Source organism: Heteronotia binoei, chromosome 7 (assembly GCF_032191835.1).
Source record: "Heteronotia binoei isolate CCM8104 ecotype False Entrance Well chromosome 7, APGP_CSIRO_Hbin_v1, whole genome shotgun sequence".
Taxonomy (NCBI): Eukaryota; Metazoa; Chordata; class Lepidosauria; order Squamata; family Gekkonidae; genus Heteronotia; species Heteronotia binoei.
The window spans coordinates 17657503-17680208 of NC_083229.1; the positions used below are offsets into that span (position 1 = coordinate 17657503).

The window sequence follows — 22706 nt, forward strand, 5'->3', positions numbered from 1 at the left end:
ACCGAATATTCAGCATAGCATCCAGTTCCTCTTCCCAAAATGCCCTCCAAGTTTCAAAAGGATTGGACCAGGGGGTCCAATTCTATGAGCCCTACAAGAAGGTGCCCCTATCCTTCATTATTTCAAATGGAGGGAAGGTGTTTAAAAAGTGTGCGGTCCCTTTAAATGCGATAGCCAGGACTTCCTTTGGCGTTCAAGTATGCTTGTCGCAGCCTTGCTCCTGGCTCCACCCCCAAAGTCCCCAGATATTTCTTGAACTGGACTTGGCAACCCTATAAATAGCAGCTCTGACTTGATGGTGCTTTTCCACCACCTCCGTATCCTCGCCATTCAGCTGATGTAACAAAGTTATGCCCCGTCTTCTTTCAAAGCAAAGGTTTGCGTCGATGCTGAAAGGCAGGGGGTTATTTTCTAGAGTGTGGAGTGTTTGGTGTATGAAGAAGCTGGCTGACTCGCTCACAAAATACCAAGAACAAAACAAAGATGCATTCCCTTTTGGCCCCAGTGCTGTTGGTGGTCATAATTCCACTCAGATGAACCATAGATTGAAGAATGTCTCCAATGTCCTCAAAAAAGGAAACAAACAGGCTGTTCTCTTTGTGTCCCTCACAATGCAGGCCTTTTGATCCTCGCAGACTTTTTGGCTTCCACAAACAAGATTTACAGAGGCTGCTGCACACTGCAGAAAAGTAGCACGATTCAGCTATCTTGCTCTCAATGAAGCCTTTTTTTCAAGAATATGTTGCCTCGGTTATTATTTTAGAATAGGAGAACTGTCAGCTTGTCTGCATCGGGGGAGACGCCAGGATGTCATAGATGTGACAAAAATCACGCACCTGGGTCTTTCTAGGTAGTGCACATTGCAGAATCCTGCTGCTTCATTTGCCTCGGGACCGTGCAGGGAAAGGTGAGAGGGTTTAACCCTTTAATCCCCAATTGGCTCTGTTACTCAAAACGGGCTCCACCCTTAACGTGATTTCTCGAGTGCTTGTGCATAGAATGGTGATAAATGACTCTGGTCAATTTCCAATAGTGATCTCTAGTGCTTGTGTGTAGAACCTAGACCGCCAACATCACTTTGGAGTTATGTGATATCAATTGTTTAGCAGTGATTCCAAATTCGTGGGTGATTTGAAGATGGAAGAGCCTGCTATATCAAACCTGGGTGGTGTGTCGTCACCATTTCATGCACAAGTGCTAGAGAGATTACTATTGGAAATTGACTAGAATCATTTGCAGACTTTCACTGATTGAAGAGGAGTCTAAGAAGCGAACTATGGCTTGAGGATCAGGCCTGGAATTCAGCAGGAGCTCACAGGAGCACAGCTCCTGAACCTTTCTGAGGGTTCCCCCTCTTCCTCCCCACCTACTTTGTCCATTGAATAGTAGGTGCAGCTGCGTAACAATCCCTGGATTAGGAAAGCAGGCAGCCAGCCAGCCACCAGGAGTTTTGCCACACCCCCAGCAGTCCTCATTAACCCCTAGAGAAGCCCACGCCACCCTTTCTCCACTTCTTATGTGATTTGGGGTGGCAGGTGGCTTGCTGGCCTTTTGACTGTGGGGGAAGGGGGTGGTCAAGGCGAGCCCCAGGTAAGCGAGGCCTGCTTGGGTTGGCTGGATCTTTAGCCAGCCAATGCAGGCTTCACTCACCTGGGGCTCTCCTTTCTTGCATCAGATTGCTTTTGGCTGGTGCTTTTGGCATATGCTAATGAGTTATGCTAATGAGCACCACTACCTATTTTTCTACAAAACGACCCCTGTTGAGGACTATAATGTTTCTGTAGGCATAGGTGTTTAAGCATGCAATAGATATTTTTACAATACACTGCTATACGCAAATTATACCGTGTTTTGTTCTTGCGTTTGCCCAAATGGAGGCTTGGAACCCTAGGATTCTCTCTTCCTTTCCTCTCCCCCACTACCAACTTTGAACCAAGCCTCTAGATTTGAACGGAGGTGTGATTGGAAAGGTCAATGAAAATATATGCAACTTTTGTGCTGATTTCTGGATGGAACTATGTTCTACACTGACCTTACAGCCTATTGCACTGGCAAAGGAGAAGACAGTGGGGCTGAAGAAAGGGGGGAACATTTGTTTTATATGCCTGCCAATGAGACGGGGTGTAAAAAAAATAAGCTCTCTCCAAACAGTTTTTGCAACTTTATTGAACGCTGTTTTCATACAACTAAATATAGCTGAATATGGGCAAACATGCAAAAATGGTTGCCAGATAGATTGCTAGATTACTGCAGCGCTGTGGCTTTGGATTTTCATCTCCACAAAGTTGTTACAACAACAGGCAAGATTCAAAATGCTTCGGCCCAGCTACACTTTCCTTCCGCAGCTCTGATTTACTAGTTGGTATCTAAATTTCCCCCCTATTTTATATACAGGTCATTCTCGTCAATCAAATATCCCTCTATAACTGATGGATCCTGGCCAAATCTTCCTATTTTTGAAAGCACAAAACAGTCAGAAACTGGATCCAATTCCGAACTTTCTGGCACATCCTGAATTTTTAACCTTTTGATGCTATTGGAGAAATTTTTTTTGGGGGGGGGGGGGGGAAAGGACTAAATTATACCATGGGCTATGGGCTGCAATGATACCAATCGCACTTCTAAGGAAATTAAGTTGCGCTGAACTCAGTGGGACACTTACTTCCAAGTAAACCTGCTGAACTAGAAATAAGAAAATGAATTACGGAGGTGTGAGGAAGTGCATCTTTTGAAGTTAACATTTCAAAAATGCTTCAGAAGGGCTTTCTACCAAACCCCCATGAAAAGGCCTCTTGGGTTTGGTTTGCTCACACTTGGTGCTTGGTGGGGGGGGGGGGCAACAGTGGGAGGGCTTCTGGTGACCTGGCCTCATTGGTGGACCTCCTGATGGCACCTGGGTTTTTTTGGCCACTGTGTGACACAGAGTGTTGGCCTGGATGGGCCATTGGCTTGATCCAACATGGCTTCTCATATGTTCTTATGTGACACAGAGTGTTGGACTGGATGGGCCATTGGCTTGATCCAACATGGCTTCTCATATGTTCTTATGTGACACAGAGTGCTGGACTGGATGGGCCATTGGCTTGATCCAACATGGCTTCTCATATGTTCTTATGTGACACAGAGTGTTGGACTGGAGGGGCCATTGGCCTGATCCAACATGGCTTCTCATATGTTCTTATGTGACACAGAGTGTTGGACTGGATGGGCCATTGGCTTGATCCAACATGGCTTCTCATATGTTCTTATGTGACACAGAGTGTTGGACTGGAGGGGCCATTGGCCTGATCCAACATGGCTTCTCTTATGTTCTTATGTGACAAAGAGTGTTGGCCTGAATGGGCCATTGGCCAGATCCAACATGGCTTCTCTTATGTTCTTATCCTTCTCTGAACTCTTTCTTGGAAAAAAAAAGTATTCCCTTCTGTCAAATGTTGAAGGGCATGCAACTGTGTCAGCAAGGTAGTCTAGACTACTGCCCTATAGCTTCCTGAAAAAGAATTCTGTACATTTGAGGATTATTTGTTTGCTTGTTTCACGTGCTTGATTCCCTATGTTGGCAGAAAGGCTGAGGGGCTTGGGAATGTTCAAGAAGAGGTTGAGGGGGGGCAGGGTTGCTTTCTTCAAGTATTTGAAAGGCTGTCACTTGGAGGAGGGCAGGGAGCTGTTCTTGTTGGCAGCGGAGGAGAAGACTCACAATAACGGGTTTAAATTAAGGTTGGGAAGGTACCAGCTGGATATCAGGAAAACCTTTTTAAATTAGCTATTGTAGATTTTCCGGGCTGTATGGCCATGGTCTTGGCATTGTGAGACCCGATGTTTCACCAGCAACTGTGACTGGCATCCTCAAAGGCATAACCCAGGAAACTGGAGTTCTCTCTAGGTCAAAGTGAGAAGAAGATGGTAGGCAGGTAATTTATAGCTACACAGGCAGGTGGGGCAGGGCTGAGTCATTACCTTGTGGGAGCTTCCTGGGCAGTGACATGCTAATGGAGGAGCTTTCCCGAGGAGGTTCTTTTGATTGTGGATTGGATGTTGACATTCTAATCTTATCTGTAGTGCTGTTGTAAACTGTACAGCATGTTATGTTTTTCAAGACTGGAAACCACGCCCTATTCATATTTACAGTAAGAGTATAGTAAGAGTAATACAGCAGTGGAATCAGCTGCCCAGGGAGAGGGCTTTCCCTCACTGGTAGTCTTCAAGTGGCTGCTGCGCAAACACTTCTAGGGAGGCTTTCTGCCGATCCTGCACTGAGCAGGAGGTTGGACTAGATGGCCTCTATGGCCCCCTCCAACTTTGATTCTGCGGATCCCACTGATCTGTTCTGATTTCCTCCGCTGAAAAGGCCGTCTCCTGACACCTGTGTCCTAGAGGACCCTAGAAGGCCCTTCCAGCTCTCTGATTCTATGACACAAGAAGCACTTTTTTTATATCTTGCCTGTTTTTGACATGAAGCCAAACCTTGACACTACAGTAATCTGTACAGATAGGGGAGTGGAGGTATGATGTAGCTAGTAAGATGCTGTTTTGTCTCTCTGTTGCAGAATGCCCAACCGGTCCAAAAGAGACTTAAGTGAAACGTCCTATTTGCTGTAGGCCGCCTTCTCTTCTGCCGGCTTTGCCCGAGTGGTTTTAGGGACAGGTTCCGCAGTCGATCGGTCTCTCGCTTCAGTTGCGACCGGCTGATCTCTCCCACCTGAAACCACCATGCAAAAAACAAAACATGAGACACATCAGTCAACAAAAAGCACGGGCATCAGTCATGCCTTGCTGAAGTCAGAAGCATCTTCCCAAAGTGCTTCATGAATCCTCCCTCCACATGAATCCATTCGGCAGCTGTCTGAGAGCAGTCTGCGGTTGGATTGTTGTCATTTAATAGCCTGCCCACGGACAACATTGCAGGACCGATACATCACTGGATGCCGTTCCGTTGTCTCTACCTTCGTTCACTGTAGGTTCCAAGCAAAACATTGCTGCAATTACTGGGTAAAGCGTGGCTTCAGAATTCTTCTGCTGAAGCATGCAATGACGGAGGACGTAGAACAGGAGTGGCCAAACTTGCTTCACAGAAGAGCCGCACAGAATAAACATCAGATGCTCGAGAGCCACAAGATATGAATATCAGATGCAGGAAGGAAGGCAGGCAGACAAACAGATGGGAGAGGGAGGAAGGAGGGAGCGTAGAAAGAAAGCCACTTTAACTTTAAATACATTCTCCAAACCGTCAGCTGGCTGGGCTTGGAGAAGTGATTGGAAGAGACTAATGCCTTCCCCAAGCCAGCTGACAGAGCAAAGGGGGCTTCAAGAGCCACACGATATGTGCGAAAGAGGCTCCTTTGTCACAGTCTGGCCACCCCTGGCCTAGAAGAACCCTTTCGGTTCGAAAACATTCCAGATTCTTTTGAAACAGTTGCTGGCTTCTAGAGACGCAATCCACCTCTCTCCATGCTCACGATTCACAGGACGAATTCTCACCCCATCCTTCCCTGTTGGCCATCAGCCAGAAGTGCAAAGCACCAGGTACGCTGGAATGCGTCTGGCTACAATTGGAGTCTGAAAAGGCCTTCCAGCTTCCCTACAGTGGAGAGGGAGAAAGAGGGCTCTAAAATGCCCTGTGAGGTCCCTCCTACCAGTGAAGAGATGAATAGTTCCATCCAGGGGTGGGATTCTAGCAGGAGCTCCTTTGCATATTAGGCCACACACCCCTGATGTAGCCAATCCTCCAAGAGCTTGCAAAAAAGAGCCCTGTAAGCTCTTGGAGAATTGGCTACATCAGGGGCATGTGGCCTAATATGCAAAGGAGCTCCTGCTAGAATTCCACCCCTGGTTCCATCTGACTTCATGTCCTAAGACAAGAAATGACACATGCTTTGTGCACATTGTCACGGGGCAAGGTTTGTGCACAACACGGCCAGCATCAGAAGCAGGTGTGGCTAAATCTACTATCAATCTATTATCGATCCCCGGGCCGAGGGAGGCAAGACTGAAAATGACTAGAGAATGAGCCTTCTCCATCACTGCTCCCAATTGGTGGAACCCACTGCGTGAGAAGGACAGAGTCTTGCAGGGCCTTGTCCGGTTCCGCAAGGCTCGCAAGACAATATTATTTCAGTGAGCTTTCAGCTGAATGACGACCACCACTGCGATATTACATCCAACTGGATGTCCAAGAACATTGTATGCCAACCTGAATTAGCACCAAATCGTTTAAACTGTTCTAAATTGTTTATTTTAATGTTTAACTTAATTGGTTTTATTGTTATTCTGTTTGTGAGCCACTCTGAACCTGCTTTGGCAGGGAGGAAAGGAAAGGTCCCCTGTGCAGGCACCAGTCGTTTCCGACTCTGGGGTGATGTTGCTTTCACAACGTTTTCACAGCAGGCTTTTTATGGGGTGGTTTGCCATTACCTTCCCCAGTCGTTTATGCTCCCCCCCACCCCCAGCAAGCTAGGTACTCATTTTACCAACCTCGGAAGGATGGAAGGCTGAGTCAACCCAAGCTGGCTACCTGAACCCAGCTTTCGGTGGGATCGAACGCAGGTCGCAAGCAGAGTTTAGGACTTCAGTATTGCAGCTTTAACACTCTGCACCACAGCAGGAAGGGAAGGATATAAATCAAATAAACTAAACTAAACTTGCCTAACATAAGAGCCACATAGAACAAATGCCATAGAAGAAATGTTTGAGAGTCTCGAATGTCAGATGTTGGAGGGAGGGAGGGAGGGAGGGAGGGAGGGAGGGAGGGAGGGAGGAAGGAAGGAAGGAAGGAAGGAAGGAAGGAAGGAAGGAAGGAAGGAAGGAAGGAAGGAAGGAAGGAAGGAAGGAAGGAAGGAAGGAAGGAAGGAAGGAAGGAAGGAAGGAAGGAAGGAAGGAAGGACTGTGACTACAGATGATGGAAGAGCTTCCAAATGGACAAAGGAAGACTGCACAGGCAGGTGGAAGCATGTGGGTGAGGGGCCAAGTAAGGGGTCCTGTAAGTGGTATGGGAGCTTAAGAACATCAGACCAGTGGTCCACCTATTCCAGCATCCTGTCTCACACAAGGACCAACCAGTTCCTCCGGAGGGCCAACAACAGGGCAGAGAGGCTGAAGCCATGCTGGCTGGGGCTGATGGGAGTTGTAGGCAAAAAAACATCCAGAGACCCAACGTTCCCTACCCCTGGCCTAGTGGGAGGGTTGGCCCTGCCTGGAACCAGCCTTGGTGCACAGGGATCACACTTACAGCCTGTAGAAACTTTGAGTGTCTTGATATAATCGAACCAGAATGAGCATTCGGCTTCTTTCAACCCTTTGCGGTTCTTCAAAGCAGCAGTGAATTCTTTATAATTGTCTCCGCCGGCATCTGCTCGGAACATAGGCCAGGGTGACGCAAGACCAGGAGCCCTTCTTGAGTATTTATAAGGATTGTTTGGATTTCTGCAGAAAAGAACAGGAAGAGCTGTTAGACGCCACCGGTAGCATCAAGAGCTATGGCAAACATGACCCAGACATCAGGGATATAAATATCCATCCTTTCGGTGTTGCCATTGGCTGGACTGGGCAAAGGGGTGAGATTCCCGGTTTGAGTCTTTGAGGCTCGGTTTCAAAGCCCATGCAATTGGAGGAAAGTGAGCGCTACCTTAAAACTTTTTTTTTTGTTTTGCTTTAAAACCAGGAATAGATAATTTTATAGGTGGAATTCTAGCAGGAGCTCCTTTGCCTATTAGGCCACACACCCCTGATGCAGCCAGTCCTCCAAGAGCTTACAGTAGGCCCTATAAGAAGAGCCTTGTAAGCTCTTGGAGGATTGGCTACATCAGGGTTTCTTGGCCACCCTTGATATCCAGCAATGCAACTTGAGATGGTGAGCTTATCAGCATTTTCACCTTTCCCCTAAATCAGTGCGTGCGAATTGGACTTGATGTGGATGGCCCAGATTCTCCTGATCTCGCCAGATCTTGAAAGCTAAGCAGGATTGGCCCTGGTGAATACTTGAAGAGCGATACCCACCCCGGGCATGAGCAATGGACAGACAGAGAAAGAGGTACCAAGATGGAACAACTGCTGGATCAAGACAAAGATCAGATTTTGAACCAAGAAGGACCCCCAAAAATATTATTTATTTATCAGATTTATATCCCGCCCTCCCCTAATGGGCTCAGGGCGGCTAACAACAGCTTAAAGACATTAACAATGAACGAACACAACGTGTTAAAAAATGAAATATATGATAAAACATTTCCATCATATTAACAATCATCAATCCATTCATTAAAGTCCAAGATGGCAAATTTCTAATTTCCACTATATTAGTTCAGTGAGATTGTTGGTGCTGTAAGGTAACAGCCACCTCCCCCTAATCGTTGAAGGCGAGTTTGAATAATTCGGTCTTGCAGGCCCTGCGGAACTGTGGCAGGTCCCGCAGAGCCCTGATGTTTTCAGGGAGGGCATTCCACAAAGTGGGGGCTATTACCAAGAACACTCTGGCTCTGGTGCTCGTCAATCAAGCTTCTTTCGGTCCAGGGATCTTAAGGAGATTTTGAGACCCTGAATGTAGTGCCCTCTGTGGTACGTATGGGGAAAGGTGGTCCCAAAGGTAGGCAGGTCCCAGGCCATATACGGCTTTAAAAGGTTATAGCCAGCACCTTGAAGCAAATCCAGAATGCCATAGGCAACCAGTGTAATGCTTTCAGCATAGGCTGAATGTGCTCCCATACAGGTAGCTCCATTAACAACCTGGCTGCTACATTTTGCACCAATTGCAGCCTCCAAAGTTGTGTCAAGGGCAGCCCCACGTAGAGGGCATTACAGTATTCTTGAGGTGACCGCCGCATGGATCACTGTTGCCAAGTTGCTGCGCTCCAGATATGGAACCAACTGCCTTATCCACCTAAGATGGTGAAATGCAGATTTGGCAGTGGCTGCTACCTTAACCGAACCACTGAGGGGTTTTTCCCCATACATTTCTGCAGGGCTTTTTTTGTAGCAGGAACTTCTTTGCATATTAGGCCACACACCCCTGATGTAGCCAATCCTTCAAGAGCTTACAAAAAAGAGCCTTGTAAACTCTTGGAGGATTGGCTACACCAGGGGTGTGTGGCCTAAAATGTAAAGGAGTTCCTGCTACAAAAAAAGCCCTGCGTTTCTGTATGCCAACACATCTAGGGTATTTCTTGATGGAGTTAGTGACTCAGCATGCCTGGACATTGAAGGGTGCTACATCACTCTAAGGGTGTATAGGTGTTATCTCCTTGAATGGGACGCCTCTCTTTGTCTTAACCTGGGAGCTGCCCTCTGACCCCCTCTTCTCTCTCTTTGTCCTCTTTCTCTTCACATGGCCTTCCATGGAGACACTGGTGGTCTCTCCTGTAGACACAATGCCCCACACACATTATGCCCAACAAACTTTGTGATTGGCAGGCCTCAGATTCAGCAGCAGCTCACAGGAGCAGCTTTCTGAGGGTTTCCCCCTCTTCCTCCCCACCTACCTTGTCCATTGAATAGTAGGTGCAGCTGCATAACAATCCCTGGATTAGGGCAGCGGACAGCCAGCCAGCCACCAGGGGCTTTGCCACACCCCCAGCAGCCCTCATTTACCCCTGGAGAAGCTCTTGCGTTGCCACCCTTTCTTCACTACTTCTGTGATTTTGGGTAGTGGGTGGCTTACTGGCCTTTTGACTGGGGGGGGTGGCAGCCCAGGAAAGCCCCAGGTGAGCGAGGCCTGCTTGGGCTGGCTGGATCTCTAGCTAGTTCAAACAGTCCTTGCTAGCCTGGGGCTCTCCTTTCTTGCATTGGGTTGCTTTTGGCTGCAAGGGAGGGAGGGGGGTGGCATATGCTAATGAATTATGCTAATGCGCTCCACCACCTATTTTTCTACAAAACGACCCCTGGTGATCGGAAAGCTACTCTTTGGATTAGGCTTGCTTTCTTTTCCTTTGACTGCAACCTGAATGGGAACTGGATCTACTTGAACAAAAATGTAAATCTACCTTTTTTTTTTGCAATATATTTCTTGGGTATCTACCTTTTTTTTTGCAATATATTTCAGTATCACACTTCTAGGACTGGGCAAACTCTGCTATATTAACCTAATATCCCACTACTTCTTTTCCACGTTGATGTCTTGGAATCTGATCTTTAGACCCCTTGGAGAAGCCATTCGGCCAGTCACATGCAATTGCTTCTGGAACTGATTTGCAGGATGTTCTGACATGCATGTCAAACTTAACTTTGGGATTATATCACAGTACTCACCCAGATGTCATAAAGTTAGCCAGGTACTGCATTATGGCCAAGGAAAGCGTCTTCTCTTCCAGAGTGTATCGGTTTTCATAGAGGGGGTGGAAGGGCAGGCCAAAAATATACTGAACATCCGGCAAAAGCTCCAGGCTTGAACTGAGAACAAAACAAACATTTAAAAAAAAAATACACAGAAAGCAATTGAGATGGTATTAAATGAATTAATCAGGGTGCTTATTTGGGCAGGGGAAAGAAAACTGGTTGCTTCGAACCGTAGCTGTAGAAATCGCGGGGGACAGATTTTATCAGAAGCCTTCAGGAAGTTCCGTAAAAGCAAAGGGTGTAATGAATGCTACAGGTGTGCCCACGTGTGAGAATGGGCGCATGGAAAGTATTTGGCAAAAATGTTCGCTAGGCACTGATCCAGGATAAAATCCACTGCAGTCAATTCCAAACCAGAGGAATGGTTAATCCATTCACCAGATCATGTGTCAGCCAGACGTCCAGTCTGACACCCCCTCTTAACGATTCACTTCCCATTTATTGGCCGTGGGTATCCCCCGCCTTCATTTCCAATGTTGCATTTCTTCCAAAACTTTAATCGGTTCTTCCCAGACTATGGAGATGTCAAAAGTTTTAACTGGGGGAAGGTGGTTGCAGAAACTTTCTGCTTCATGTCCCCTAGCGCAATATAACCAGGGGTGGAATTCTAGCAGGAGCTCCTTTGCACATTAGGCCACACCCCCGTGATGAAGCCAATTCTCCAAGAGCTTACAATAAAGAGCCTTGTAAGCTCTTGGAAAATTGGCTACATTGGGATGTGTGGCCTAATATGAAAAGAGAACTCCTGCTAGAATTCCGCCCCTGAATATAATAATCCCAGGTGGTCACACAGTATAAGTACAATGGAATACAAAAACAACTGGATGAATACCAAATAAAACGTCAGTTACAAATAATCAGTCATCCATTCATGTACAAGCACAACTACAGAACATGGAATGCTCCCAAAATATGCAATACAATATTCACAAAAATGAACAGGTTCGAGGTAAATGGGAGAACCAAAAGTCCACTGAAGCCAAAATCCAAATTCTAATCATGGGTAGAACTTCAAAGTCCAAATTCCGTTTCAAGCATCCAATGCTTCCGTTTCTGTTGGACCTAGTTCTCATTCAAAAAAGGTTGGTTCAGAGATGGTGATGTCCTCTCAACACAGCGCTAGCTAATATTGGTCGCTTTTGACAATAAATCGCTTTTTCACCAGCTGACAATTCAAAGGCTTGCTGTGGTGTTCAAGGACCCCCACAAAACCCTTTGTGTATCTTTCCAGGCCACTGCTCTCAGAATGAAAATGACCAGGCCTCATTTTGGGCAGCAGCTCACAGGAGCCGAGCACCGGAACCTCAAATAGGCTTGTCGATCCCCAGGTCCCAGCGGGGGTTCTTCCACTTTCCCAGACTCCTTCCCGCCCCCAGTCAGCTGGCCGGCGGGAGGAAGCCCCGCCCCTAGAGGACCATGTGCCTTTCAACCTCCGGAGGCTCCAGTCTCCGATTGAAAGGCTTCCTCTTGGTATGGTGTGTCTGTGTTACTTCAAAGAAGTTGGCAGCAACTCATGAGTAGAGAGGTCAATCCCTCGCTTCGGAGTCGCAAGAAAAAGGGAGGGGAGAGGGAAACGTCTGCTGAGCACTTCATTATTCCCTATGTGGAGATCGATTCTCATAGGGTATAATGGGGAATTGATCTGGAGGTTTCGAGGGCTCTGGGGGAGCTGTTTTTTGAGGTAGAGGCACCAGATTTTCAGTATAGTATCTAGTGCCTCTCCCCAAAGTACCCCCAAAGTTTCAAAATGATTGAACCAGGGGGTCCAATTCTATGAGCCCCAAAGAAGGTGCCCCTATCCTTCATTATTTCCTATGGAAGGAAGACATTTAAAAAGGTGTGCTGTCCCTTTAAATGTGATGGCCAGAACTCCCTTGGAGTTCAATTATGCTTGTCACACCCTTGTTCTTGGCTCTGCCCCAATGTTGCCTGGCTCCACCCCCAAAGTCTCCTGGCTCCACTCCCAAAGTCCCCAGATATTTCTTGAATTGGATTTGGCAACCCTAATCTCAAATTTTATTGTGTTCTTTTTTTCTTACAGTGCCCCCACCCCAAATACTTGCTTCTGGGTTCTATTGTTCAAACCCCCAAGAGAACTCTAAGATTTGACAAACTTTCTGATATTTTCCCCCACGAAAAATGGAAAAAAATGACCAAAACATATAAAGCAGACAGATGGAAATCTTCATCATGCCACTGTGGCCACAAAGGAGAAAGTAATTTTAAAAGTATGATGGGAGTAAGGTTTTATTATGACAAGCATAATTCAAGAAGCATTTTAAGATAGAACTGCTTTGCATATTAGGCCACACACCCCTGATGTAGCCAACCCTCCAAGAGCTTACAGGGCTCTTCTTACGAAGCCTACTGTAAGCTCCAAGAGGATTGGCTACATCAGGGGTGTGTGGCCTAATATGCAAAGGAGTTCCTGCTACAAAAAGGCCCTGGTTGAATCATTGGTCCATCAAGCTCAGTGCTGTCTACTGGAGGTGTCTTCAGCAGAAGGAAGGCCAGTTCCAACCAAAGAAGCCAAACTGGGAATCTTTTCCACACAAACTATGTGAAGAAGATAAGAAGATATTGGATTTATAATCTGCCCTATACTATGAATCTCTGAGCAGCTCACAATCTCCTTTACTTCCCCTCACCCAGAAGAAGAATTGCAGATTTATACCCCGCCCTTCTTCCAGAATCAGAGACTCAGAGCGGCTTACAACCTCCCATGTCTTCTCCCCCCACAACAGACACCCTGTGAGGTGGGTGAGGCTGAGAGAGCTCTTACAGCAGCTGCCCTTTCAAGGACATCTCCTGCGATAGCTATGGCTGACCCAAGGCCATTCCAGCAGGTGGAAGTGGAGGAGTGGGGAATCAAACCCGGTTCTCCCAGAGAAGAGTCCGTGCACTTAACCACTACACCCAACTGGCTCTTACAAGGACAGTTCTGCAAGACCTATGGCTGACCCAAGGCCATTCCAGCAGCTGCAAGTGGAGGAGTGGGGAATCAAATCCGGTTCTCCCAAATATGAGTCCGCGCACTTAAGCACTGCACCCAACTGGCTCTCTGATGTGCTATGTGATGGCTTCTGCCAACCAAGAAAAACAGCAGTGCAACAATCCTATATCCCCTAGAGAATATACACTTCTGCATGCATATTTTCCCATAAAACGCAAGGCAATTTTGCTTTTCCGTGCTTAGTCCCATCCTAAAAGCTCGATAATACTTTGCATCTGGAGGGAGAATTTATTTACCAGCAACTCTCCAAAGAGTCCTAGGGGGGAAAGTTTAAAGCATATTTTCCTATCTTCAAGTGTTTGCATAAGGATTAAGCTGGATCAGCGCTCAGTCATTCGGCCTTAACAATAATGCGGTTAGGGTTTTTTTTCTTCCTGCATTACAGCAACAGTTGTCATAAACAGCAAAGGCTTAAAGGAGAGACTGGGTGCAGCGGAGGAGACTCCTGTCTTCGTGGCCATTAAGACCACTTCATCTCCAATAAAGTGCTTCATAGCAAAACTGCAGCAGCCACTTTGATGTCAAAAGAACTGATTTGCAGGATCAGACCAAATTCCTTTCTATTTTCATCTGTGCGTAGCCCAGGGGAGGCCAAACTTGCTTAATGTAAGAGCCACATAGAATAAATGTCAAATGTTTAAGAGCTGGAAGGAAGGAAGGAAGGAAGGAAGGAAGGAAGGAAGGAAGGAAGGAAGGAAGGAAGGAAGGAAGGAAGGAAGGAAGGAAGGAAGGAAGGAAGGAAGGAAGGAAAATAAATGGTGGGGAAGGGGAGGTAGAAAGAAAGCAACTTTAAATGCCTTCTTCAAGCTGGCTAACAGGGTGGCGGGGGCTTCGAGAGCCACACAATATGTGTGAAAGAGCCACAGTTTGGCCACCCCTGGCCTAGCCTGATGAAACTAGGAATCCCATACATATACAGGCTTCATTTTGGGCAGGAACTCACAGGAGCGGAGCTCCAGAACCTTTGTTGTGCTCTTTTTTTCTTACACCCCTCCCCCAGATACTTGCTTCTGGGCTCCATTGTTCAACCACCCCTGTGAGAATTTTGCTGAACTCTTAAGTTTTGACTAACTTTCTAATATTTTTCCCCCACGAAAAATGGGAAAATAACCAAAACATCTAAAGCAGACAGATGGACATCTTCATCAGGCCGCTGTGGCCACATGGGAGAAAGCAGGGTTTGTTTGTTTGTTTGTTTTAAGCAGGAACGCACTGGAACGCAGTTCCAGCTGACTTGGCAGGGGGTGTGGTCTGATATGCAAATGAATTCCTGCTGGGCTTTTGCTACAGAAAAAGCCCTGTGTGAAACAATGGTGATGTCAGAGGGTGTGGCCCAATATGCAAATGAATTCCTACTGGGCTTTTTCTTCAGGGAAAAAAAGCCCTGGGAGGAAGTAATTTTAAAAAGTATGATGGGAGTAAGGTTATATTACGGCAATTCTAATGCAAGCATTTAAAGGTAGATGCTGAGCTGATATAATTTAGGACACCTTCCGGGGATGCCAGGGGTGTGTGGCATATGCAAATGAGTTGTGCTAATAAGCTCCAGCAACTCTTTTTCTACGAAATGACCCCTGCCCATACATATGAACCTGCCTTACACTGAGTCAGACCACTAGCTATCAAGGGCAGTTTTGTCTACTTAGACCAGCAGCAGCTCTCCAGGGTCTCCTCAGCCAGAAGTGGGAAAGTCCTTTATTAGCTTAGATCTTGAGAGAGCTGCTGGCAGTCAGAGTAGAACAGGGTACAATGACATTTTTGAATGTGCAGACCCCTTTTGAACATAAGAACATAAGAGAAGCCATGTTGGATTAGGCCAATGGCCCATACAGTCCAACACTCTGTGACACACAGTGGCCAAAAAAATTATGTGTGTGTATATATATATATTATACACACACACACACATATATATATACACACTGTGGCTAATAGCCACTGATGGACCTCTGCTCCATATTTTTATCTAACCCCCTCTTGAAGCCGGCTATGCTTGTAGCCGCCACCACCTCCTGTGGCAGTGAATTCCACAAGTTAATCACCCTTTGGGTGAAGAAGGACTTCCTTTTATCCGTTTTAACCTGACTGCTCAGCAATTTCATTGAGTGCCCACGAGTTCTTGTATTGTGAGAAAGGGAGAAAAGGACTTCTTTCTCTACTTTCCTCATCCCATGCATTATCTTATAAACCTCTATCATGTCACCCCGCAGTCGATGGTTTTCCAAGCTAAAGAGCCCATTCTGACACACTGCGGCTGGTCCAACCACCAACTGTTTGCTGCATGAGATGGAGCCGGCCACAAAATGGATGCCACAAGAGGCGGAGCCAACCACAAAATTGGCACTGAAGAGGTGGAGCCGACCACAAAATGGATGCCGTAGGAGGCGGGGCCAACCACAAAATGGATGCCGAAGAGGTGGAGGTGACCACAAAATGTCAGGGAGTGAGATTAGGCATAACTTTAATTGTAACTCTTTAAGCATTTCAGACAGAATCTGTGCTGAACAAGATGCCCTTGCCAATGAATGCATTGTTGTAAAATAGTTTATTGCATTACCTTCAGTCGCACAGTGAATATCCCTCAGCTATGGTGACAGCTGCCGCAGAAGCAATTTCTTTAAAATACGGCTGTCAATCAGATCTCCAATGGCCAAAAAGAAGTCCTACTGGGCAGAAGCCCCGCCCACTTTCTAAAGGAACTTGATGGGTACCATGGCAGCTGCGGGCACCACGCTGGGGACCCGTGGAGTAGACAATTCTGAGGCCAATGATTTGACTTCCCTTTTAATAGATACACAGCCAGGCTATGGGATGTATGAAGAAAGGGTAGGGCAAAATTTTAATAAATCAATGATCGTAATAAAACTGTATATGGAAACGAGCCTTCTGGGTATTCATATTCATCGCATGTACCAGGGGTAGCCAAACTTGCTTAACATAAGAACCACATAGAATAAATGTCAGATGTTTGAGAGCCGCAAGACATGAACGTCAGATGTCTGAGAGAAGGAAGGAAGGAAAATAGTTTGGGAAGAGAGAGGTAGAAGGAAAGCAACTTTAACTTTAAACGTGTCCTCCAAGCTGCCAGCTAGCTTGGCTTGAAGATGTGTTTTAAAGAGACAGGCAGGAAGGAAGGATGGAAATAGGAAGGGAGAGAGAAGTGAGAAGAAAGCAATTTTAACTTTACATTCAGTCTCCAAGCCACCAGGCAGCTTGACCTGGAGAAGTGATTTAAAGAGATAAATGTCTTCTCCGAGTCAGCCAGTAGTGTGGCAGGGGCGTCAAGAGCCACACAATATGTGCAAAAGAGCCACTTTTGGCCCCTGATCTGCAGTTTGGCCACTCCTGGCACATGCCCTTCATATATCTTCAGGAACTGGGAAGAGCGTAGAACCAGCTGATCTTGCTAGCTGCTCTTTAAGTTGCTGTCTCTAATCACCCCATGGGGAATATGTGTCTAACGATACCTGATATATGCAAGGTTTTTGATGATTTACACCAGTCCTGCAAGGGAACATTTTTGCATACTCAGGAAAAATGACCAGATAAACACTATTATTCTTCTCCCTGCCGCCTAAAAGCCTGCAGACATGACTCTTAACATTACTTCATCCTAGAGATTATTCTCCGGTTATCGACGGTCAGCATTTTCAGCGTACAAGAGAGGTCTGCTAACCAAAGTTCTTCCCTCCATAAGATATTTCCAAACCTCGTTGTTTAGCACTGCATGATCTCATTTTAAGGCATTCCTGAATTTGGCCTTGTGGATACTTTTGGTTCAAATTATTATTATTATTATTATTTTTAAATCAAACCCATCAAGGAACACTATAACCTGATATCATTCAAAGGCATCACTCAAAGGCAGCTGATCGTAGGCTTCATTGTACGATCCCAAAAGCTTTCCAAGATACCAGAAAGTGGTCATAATTCTTTGGAAGGTGTTTAGAAGTGTAGTTGAGTTAGAATGGAAAAGATGAATGGACAGATGCCTGGCCTTGCTCTCTGGGTTTTGAAATATAACATAAACACAGGCCACAGATTCAGTTGGAGCTCACAGGAGCACAGCTCCTGAACTTTTCTGAGGGTTCCCCCTCCTCCTCCCCGCCTACCTTGTCCACTGAATAGTAGGTGCAGCTGCATAACAATCCCTGGATTAGGAGAGCGGGCAGCCAGCCAGCCACCAGGGTCTTTGCCATGCCCCCAGCAGCCCTCATTAACCCCTGGAGAAGCCCACGCCACCCTTTCTTCACTTCTTATGTGATTTTGGGTGGCTTGCTGGCCTTTTGACTGTGGGGACAGCCCAGGAGAGCCTCAGGCAAGCGAGTAGGCTTGCCAATCCCCAGGTCCCAGCGGGGGTTCTTCCGCTTTCCAAGGCTCCTTCCCACCCCCAGTCAGCTGGCCGGCAGGGGAAGCCCCACCCCCAGAGGACTATGTGCCTTTGCACCTCCGGAGGCTTCAGTCTCCAATTGAAAAGCTTCCTCTTGGGATGTCTGTGTTACTTTGAAGAAGTTGGCAGCAACTCGTGAGTAGAGAGGCCAACCCCTCACTTCAGAGTCGCCAGAAACGGTGGCGGGGGGCGTGGGGGGGAAGGAAACATCTGCTGAGCACTTCATTATTCCCTATGTGGAGATCGATTCTCATAGGGTATAATGGGGAATTGATCTGGAGGTTTCGAGGGCTCTGGGGGAGCTGTTTTTTTGAGGTAGAGGCACCAGATTTTCAGTATAGTATTTAGTGCCTCTCCCCAAAGTACCCCCCAAGTTTCAAAACGATTGGACCAGGGGGTCCAATTTTATGAGCCCCAAAAGAAGGTGCCCCTATCCTTCATTATTTCCTATGGAAGGAAGACATTTAAAAAGGTGTGTTGTCCCTTTAAATGTGAAGGCCAGAACTCCCTTGGAGTTCAATTATGCTTGTCACACCCTTGTTTCTGGCTCCGCCCTCAATGTCTTCTGGCTCCACCCCCAAAGTCCCCAGATATTTCTTGAATTGGACTTGGCAACCCTACAAGTGAGGCCTGCTTGGGCTGGCTGGATCTCTAGCCGTTCCAAGCAGGCCTTGCTTGCCCAGGACTCTCCTTTCTTGCATCAGGTTGTTTTTGGCTGAGGGGGGGGGGGGAGATGGCATATGCTAATGAGTTATGCTAATGAGCTCCACCACCTATTTTTCTACAAAACGAATCCTGCATAAACGTTTGCTGTTGGGTAACTAAGAGGGAGCAGTTGCTTCCTCACTGAGTTCTGGGAGCCGGACTGGGCGATTCTGTCGATCCAGAAACGAGGAGCTGCAAAGAGTGGAACGGACAACGCGGATGAAGCAAGAGGAAAGAGAGATGATTGAGAATCAAGCTGTGCACTGAAGCGAATCTGCCCATAGACTGGGCAACCAGAGAGCCAATAATGGAGCCAGAGAAGGGGATGAAATTTGGGATAGGTCTCCAGGAAGGAATGATCAGTACAGAGCCAGTAAGGAGGCAGATGGGGGAACTGCTCCTGTTGCAAAATCCATCTGCTGAGAGGACTGGCTTGGGTCCTGGCCAGACTGGGCTTCCCTTGCTAAGGACCTCTCGAAGGTGCTGATGTTCCAAGTCAGAAGAGAATTCCAGGCAGCTGCTCCAAATCCTCATAAGCTCAGTAGATTCCTGCTTGTGGAAGGGGAGGCTGTGGGTCAACATCTTCTTGCCCAGAACAAAGCCTTCTAGCTAAGTCTATAAGATCAGCTTGATCCTCACTCTAGATCTATTTCAGATGGTAAAAAAAAAAAAAAAATCCACGGGGGTTTTATTCATGGGGTACCTCTCCAGTAAGAACATAAGAGAAGCCATGTTGGATCAGGCCAACGGCCCATCCAGTCCAACACTCTGTGTCACAGAAGAACATAAGAGAAGCCATGTTGGATCAGGCCAACGGCCCATCCAGTCCAACACTCTGTGTCACAGAAGAACGTAAGAGAAGCCATGTTGGATCAGGCCAATGGCCCATCCAGTCCAACACTCTGTGTCACAGAAGAACATAAGAGAAGCCATGTTGGATCAGGCCAATGGCCCATCCAGTCCAACACTCTGTGTCACAGAAGAACATAAGAGAAGCCATGTTGGATCAGGCCAATGGCCCATCCAGTCCAACACTCTGTGTCACAGAAGAACATAAGAGAAGCCATGTTGGATAAGGCCAACGGCCCATCCAGTCCAACACTCTGTGTCACAGAAGAACATAAAAGAAGCCATGTTGGATCAGGCCAATGGCCCATCCAGTCCAACACTCTGTGTCACACAGTGGCCAAAAAAAAAGGTTCACAAGTGGGGCTAGAAGCCCTTCCACTTTGCCTCCCACCTCCGAAGCACCAAGAATTCAGAGCATCACTGCCCCAGACAGTTCCAATAATATGCTGTAGCTAACAGCCACTGATGGACTTCCGCTCCATATTTTTATCCAAACCCCTCTTGAAGCTGGCTATGCTTGTAGCCGCCACCACCTCCTGTGGCAGTGAATTCCACGTGTTAATCACCCTTTGGGTGAAAAAGAACTTCCTTTTATCTGTTCCAACCCGACTGCTCAGCAGTTTCAGTGACCTGCTGCAGAAAGAATAGACAAGAGGGGACTAGATTGGATAGGATAGACAAATGGAGCATCGGTCGCCGTAGGCAGGGCCGGCTCCCTCACTAGGCAAACTAGGTGGCTGCACAGGGCGCCGGGAGCGAGGGGTCGCCAAATTGGGCTTCCCCCCTTCCCTGTGTCCAAGACAACTGCCAAATTTGCCTCTCTCTCCCCTGCCGCCGCCAGCTCCCTCCCACCTGCCGCACTCCCTCCCGCCCCCAAAGTTCGCCCTGCCTCTGCCTGCCCCGCCCACAAAGCTTGCCCTGCCACCCCACACAGCCAGCCCCCTCCCTCCCATCCCCTATGAAGTTTGCCCTGTCGCCGCCACAGCCAGTTCCCGCCCACCCCGAGAAGCTCACTGCAAGGACACCAGCCATACTGGCTCCGAGGTCTGCGTGTGTTTTGAAGAGACCTCTGGAGGAAGTTTCTTCTCCCTCCAGCGTACGGCAAGCGTTGGGGGGGGGGGTGAGCAGAGCATGGTGGGGGACCTGCCTGGGGGTGCCTGCCTTTAAGCCAGCAGGTGTGGGGCTACTTGCGAGTCGCCCCGCACCAGCTGCCTACTCACGAGTAGCGCCTGCTGCCTATTCACGAGTAGGCGGCAGGCACAGGGACTCAGGAACGGGCGGAGCTGTGCTGCCTAGAGCACCAGAAGGGCTTGGGCCGGGCCTGTCCATAGGGAATAATGGGGTGTCCAGCAGACATTTCCCCCCCCCAATTTTCTGATGACACTGAAGCAGGGGGAGGGTCTCCAAACCAGGGAATCCGCTGCCCCCACCTGAGGATTTAGATAAAACAGAAGGGGGGGACTAGCCGCGGAAGATTGCCGGCTATGAGGTAACCGTGCTAATGAACCACGAATATCACAACAATAAAGCTGCTTAAATATACTTCCAAGTAGGCATTCATATCATAGAGTCAAGCAACTGCCGATACTTCTTTATGAACATACATTAGATAACAAGAATGAGGTACAACTATATATATATATATATACACACACACACACACACACACCAACTCATAATCAAAGCACGGTCCACTGATTAACACAGACCAAAAAGTCCATATTTTGCCAGGTGCCAAAGTTCAAAATGCATGCCAGTATCCAAGGTAGCAGTTCTCTTAAGCGGCCATGGCCGCAAATAGTAGTTCAAACCTGGGATCAGTGCTCAGAAGCTAAACGCCAAATTGCTGTTCAATTACTTACAAACGGCACAGTGCAACTTGGTCAAGTTGCTGGTCAATCACAAACGGCAAGCTGCCTTAACGACATAGCCCACTATGAGGCTCCCTGATATGAGGCCCCTGAGTAGGGTTGCCAAGTCCCCCATGGCCTCTGGCAACATTACACGCCGGCCACTCTATTATACCATAGAGTTTTTCCTCCCAAAATGCTAGAGCGTCCAGGAAAACTATAGAGTTTTCCAGGAAATGCCTAGAGTGGCCGGCACGTGACGTCGCTGGTGCAATGACATCACTCACGGGTGACGTCATCGTGACGGCAACATTGGGGGACGTTCCCCCCGCTGGCCCAATGTGGGCTGTCGGGTTCGGAACCTCCTGTGTGGGACAACCTCCGCCCGGCCCGGGGGTTTGGCAGCCCTACCTCTGAGATGCTGTTAGGCTTCCCAACCCACCCGCCCTGGCGGGGGACCCCAGGATTTCCAGCCTCTTCCCCCGCTCCCCAAAAAAATGGAAGCGGGGGGAGGGGGGAAACAGCGCCAAGGAGCATGGCGAGCTGCCGCATCCCGGAGCGGGCGATGCCGCCGCTGCCGCCCCCTCCCCGCCCACCACAGCTGCTCCTCCAAGATGGGCCCAGGCTGAGCCCATCTTGGAGGAGCAGCCACTGCAAGCAGAGAAGAGGCGGCAGCTGCGCAGCGGCATCGCCCGCCCCGCCTCCGAGGCAAAACCAGAGAAGGGGAGGGCGGAGGTAGGCCAGGAGCATGGCGAGCCGCGAATCCGGGCCCTTCTAGGACCCGGACTCACGGCTCGCCACGCCCCCGGCCCGCCTCCACCCCCCCCCCTCCGATTCCACCACAGCTGCTCCTCAGAGATGGGCCCAGCCTGAGCGGAGAAGAGGCGGCAGCTGCACAGCGGCGTCGCCCGCTCCGAGACGGGGCGGCTCGCCACGCTCCCCGGCGCCGTTTCCCCCCTCCCCCTAGCTCCACCCCAGTGTCTCCTGGCTCCACCCCCAAAGTCTCCTGGCTCCACCCCCAAAGTCCCCAGATATTTCTGGAGTTGGACTTGGCAACCCTAGATGTTGTGTCTTGGTGCTTGGGAGGGGCACAGTGGGAGGGCTTCTGGTGTCCTGGCCCCACTGGTGGACCTCCTGATGGTGCCTGGTTTTTTGGCCACTGTGTGACGCAGAGTGTTGGACTGGATGGGCCACCGGCCTGATCCAACATGGCTTCTCTTATGTTGTTATGTTCTCTCAATTAAATTGTCCCTGGTGATTGACTAGAAGCTCATCATGCAGACGAGGTGAGGAGAGGGTTAACGTGCAAAAAGAAAAAAGGCCACTTGAAACAGGTGGATGGATGGATGAATGAATGGAAAAGGCTAAAATCGATGCCAAAAATGCTATTTGTGTGGAAAAGGAAGTGGTGAAGGTCAGTGGTGAAGGAACTTTTGAAGGTCAGGCCGACCTTACCTAGACTGAAACATAGGCTGTAGTTCTCCAAAGTTGCAGACAGAGGGGATTTCCTAGGCTTGGGACACAAAATCTTTTAAACCGGAGATGCACGGGGATGAAATTGGGGAGAATTTATGCA

General features: G+C 48.2%; 1 protein-coding gene across 1 annotated transcript in view; it reads right to left on the minus strand.

The window, feature by feature from the left end:
- Window positions 1-4586: 4586 nt before the first annotated feature.
- TG (thyroglobulin) overlaps window positions 4587-22706 on the minus strand; it is a 234104-nt gene continuing 215984 nt past the window's right edge. The window contains exons 48-50 of the mRNA XM_060243108.1: window positions 10237-10377; window positions 7226-7419; window positions 4587-4699 (exon numbers count right to left, since the gene is read on the minus strand). Of these exons, the coding sequence (XP_060099091.1) occupies window positions 4587-4699; window positions 7226-7419; window positions 10237-10377 (448 nt within the window). The remainder of the gene's footprint in view (window positions 4700-7225; window positions 7420-10236; window positions 10378-22706) is intronic.